Source organism: Anoplophora glabripennis, unplaced genomic scaffold (assembly GCF_000390285.2).
Source record: "Anoplophora glabripennis isolate ALB-LARVAE unplaced genomic scaffold, Agla_2.0 scaffold528, whole genome shotgun sequence".
Classification (NCBI taxonomy): Eukaryota; Metazoa; Arthropoda; class Insecta; order Coleoptera; family Cerambycidae; genus Anoplophora; species Anoplophora glabripennis.
Genome location: NW_019417098.1, coordinates 26,579 through 29,838, shown reverse-complemented (window position 1 = coordinate 29,838; position 3,260 = coordinate 26,579). Strand labels below are relative to the sequence as shown.

Below are 3,260 nucleotides of genomic sequence, written 5' to 3'. Positions count from 1 at the left end.
CAATATTATTTGTAGATTTATTTCAAATGTTTATTTCAAAACTAATGGATTTTACTGCTAATAGATAGTAACAAATACAAATTAAAAAATAATTTATATTATTTGTTTTATAATTTATAAATTTGTAAGTTTCAACAAGGTACTGAAAATACATACTGTCATCCACGCTCCAAAAATATATTTCAAAAGCAATTAAAAAACAGTGCGTAATCCAAAGGTTTGAATTATTATTTCTTAAAATCAAGGATTTTTGGCTTTTGCTGTTAAACACCGGGGTATATTTACATTAATTACGAGTACAAAATTTTTGGTTTAAAATATATTATTTAGGATAAAATAATTTTCGCTTAATTTATTATTCAATTCAACTTATACTTCTTTAAACGGAAAGCATTTGACTCAATAAAACAAATACTTTCATAAATCCATCATCTCCAACATCTAAAATGAACATAATTTACTCCTTCCTTCTCAGTCTTGACGATTCTGCATTGACCTCCTTAATGTCTTTCTGCGTTGCCCCACCTCTCCTCCTGCCCCTACCTCTGCCACCCCGACCCCTACCAGGCTTCCTCTGGAATTCTGGAGAACCTTCCTCGGAACTATCGATGGGGTCCCGACTTTTACTATTCCTCCTTATGTATGGGGAACTCTCTGATGACTGACTACTATTGGATACAATGGAAGAATCGTGGTCATTCGAGCTTTGATCGTTTAATTTCTTCAGTTTCTGCATTATTTCCAACTGTTTTATTTCTTCTTCCAAGCTGTGAAGGTACTTTTCTGCCTCGGATAAATTTTCTATGACAGTGTCTATGTGTTTTTGTAAGGCATTTTGTATCTTATTTATAACAACAAGACCCTGAGTGTTTTTTCTGTCGATCTTCAAATCATTTATTATCTTATTAAATGTAGCAGAAGATGGCTCGGAGCTCTTATAGGTATTATTAGGTTCGCTCAAGTTAGGAATATGAACTGGTAGCTTATCGTAAATGGTATTATTACATCTCATAAACGCCTGTGAATACAGATGGGTAGAGCCATTGTCTGACACCTCATTAATGAGTAAGCAGCAAGTAAACAGTTCGGGGGGGATGTTGAAGAAATCCTGCAACTGTTTATGCAAAATCTTGTCCTTCAGGGTAAACTTAAAACTAGAGATTCGTTGATATTTATACCAAGCAACGACTTTGGTGAACTGATTTCCCAGGAACTCCCTTATCTTATCCCTGTCAATCTTTCCCAGCCCATTGTAGAAATAGTGAGGTTGTGGGCATGGCATCATCGAATTGATTTTAATCGTACGGGAAATGTTGATCTGTTGCTGATCATTGTCAGTGATAGTCTTCGTTTCTTTATGTACTATTTCCCCTAGAAGGAATCCCTCCTAAAATGTTGAGGTTAGTATTGGCGATTTTGTCATATTACCTTTGTGATACCTGCTGAAAACGGGATTTGCTGTTCTCGTAAAGCAGAAATGAAAACGCTGGGCCCGACAGGGAAACAGAAACAGGTGTAAACATGTTGCTACATCTAATTAAAATGATGATATTTAGAACTGACGCATAAATAAAATTATAATTTGACAGGTGACAATTAAATGACATGACGACAATCACAATCCTTTACAGGTGCTACCAATAGTAAAAATATAATTCCACTAAAATAATGGATTTTTCTTATGGACTCCGTTTGAGTACGAACCAAGGATATAAAATCCTTGAGTACGAACATCGATCTTTTGCACATACTTCTATAGTATGTGATCTTTCGATGAGCGAGTACGAACAAAGTTAAGCCAGTTCAGTTAGATCATTTTGAAATTTTTGAACAAGAAATGTCAAATTTACTAGAAATGTGGAATTGTGGACATGCCCAGTTTATTTGGCTATTAGTATTATTTGGGATGAGTAGTCGCACCATAGAAGTAATTTTAGTTTTTAGTTCTATTAGTTTATTTTTTTGCTGAGATTTAAGTTCCTACCTTTACCTGACGATATAACGTGGGTTAAAGTTACGATTTACGACTAAGCAATGTGGATAATTATTTACTTGAGTGGCACCACCTCCAATTTTCACAAAATTTTGTCTACCCCCCTATTTTCGATGGTGCTGAACACGAATCTGAAGTTTTTTTGTGCGGTCGAACCCAGTTTTTGAGAAAAAAATTTTTCAAAATTCTAACATGAATATTTCAGATAACACTACGTAGAACTCTGTATATTTTATGTAGCTTTCAGAACATCTGTAATAAACAATGAACATTGTTTAAGAAACACATTTTCCCAAATTTGAACTAAAAAAAATATGTATTTAATAAATAAAATTATAGTAACTTTATGTGGGATGAACAGAGTTGAATGAGAGTGGGGGAACTCAATGTTGTCATCACGAATTACAAATGGCGGATTCAAACTACAAAATTTTTATTTATTAAATACATATCTTTTTACTTGAAATTTACGAAAATGTGTTTCGTGAATAGTGTTAATTGTTCATAACAGATGTTCTGGAAAGCTACATAAAATATGCAGAGTTCTACCATTGTATAAGTAAATACTTATACAATGGTTCTACGTAGTGTTATCTGAAATATCCAGGTTAGAATTTTGAAAAATTTTTTTCTCGAAAACTAGGTTCGACCACACAAAAAAAACTGCAGATTCGTGTTCAGCACCATCGAAAATAGGGGGGTAGACAAAATTTTGTGATGATTGGAGGTGGTACCACTAAAGTAAATAATTACCGCAATGTGGAGTTTAAATGATGCCCTTATATTTAAATAAAATTTAGGATGATTGCATTCTACAGAGTGTCATAGCGATAGCGACGTTGCGATATACTTTCACGACAAAAAGCAGAGCAAAATTTTTTCCTAATAATGTTTTATCAATTATTGCAGAACCTTGTTAAAATTTAAATTTTGATTAACCAAAAATGTTATTTGACGTCAAAGAGAATCTTTTCTTTTACATATGTGGATATACCAATTTCAATCAAAGCTTTTATTTCCATAAAACATTTCGTCGAATGCGCGGTTTAAGAGTAAAATTCAGAAACCGAATCAATTATTTAATAAATAAAATTAAAATATGCATTTTGTGGTTATCAAAAAGAAATTTCAAATCCAGGGCCAAATATAGTAATTATTGCAGTGGTACCTAACATATTGATAGCGTAGCTTATATAACTAATGGTTTATATCACCCTTCAAAAAAATACTGTTTTTAAGAAAAACTACTCCATTCGAGATAAATTAA

At 32.7% G+C, this 3,260-nt stretch overlaps 1 protein-coding gene across 1 annotated transcript; it reads right to left on the bottom strand.

The window, feature by feature from the left end:
* Positions 1-304: 304 nt before the first annotated feature.
* Positions 305-1,620, bottom strand: LOC108913440 (BRISC complex subunit FAM175B-like). Its single transcript, XM_018718992.1, has 2 exons — positions 1,440-1,620; positions 305-1,387 (listed from the first exon to the last, which is right to left on the bottom strand). Exons 1-2 carry the CDS (start codon positions 1,605-1,607, stop codon positions 458-460), a joined length of 1,098 nt encoding a protein of 365 aa, XP_018574508.1. The 5' UTR covers positions 1,608-1,620; the 3' UTR covers positions 305-457.
* Positions 1,621-3,260: the final 1,640 nt, after the last annotated feature.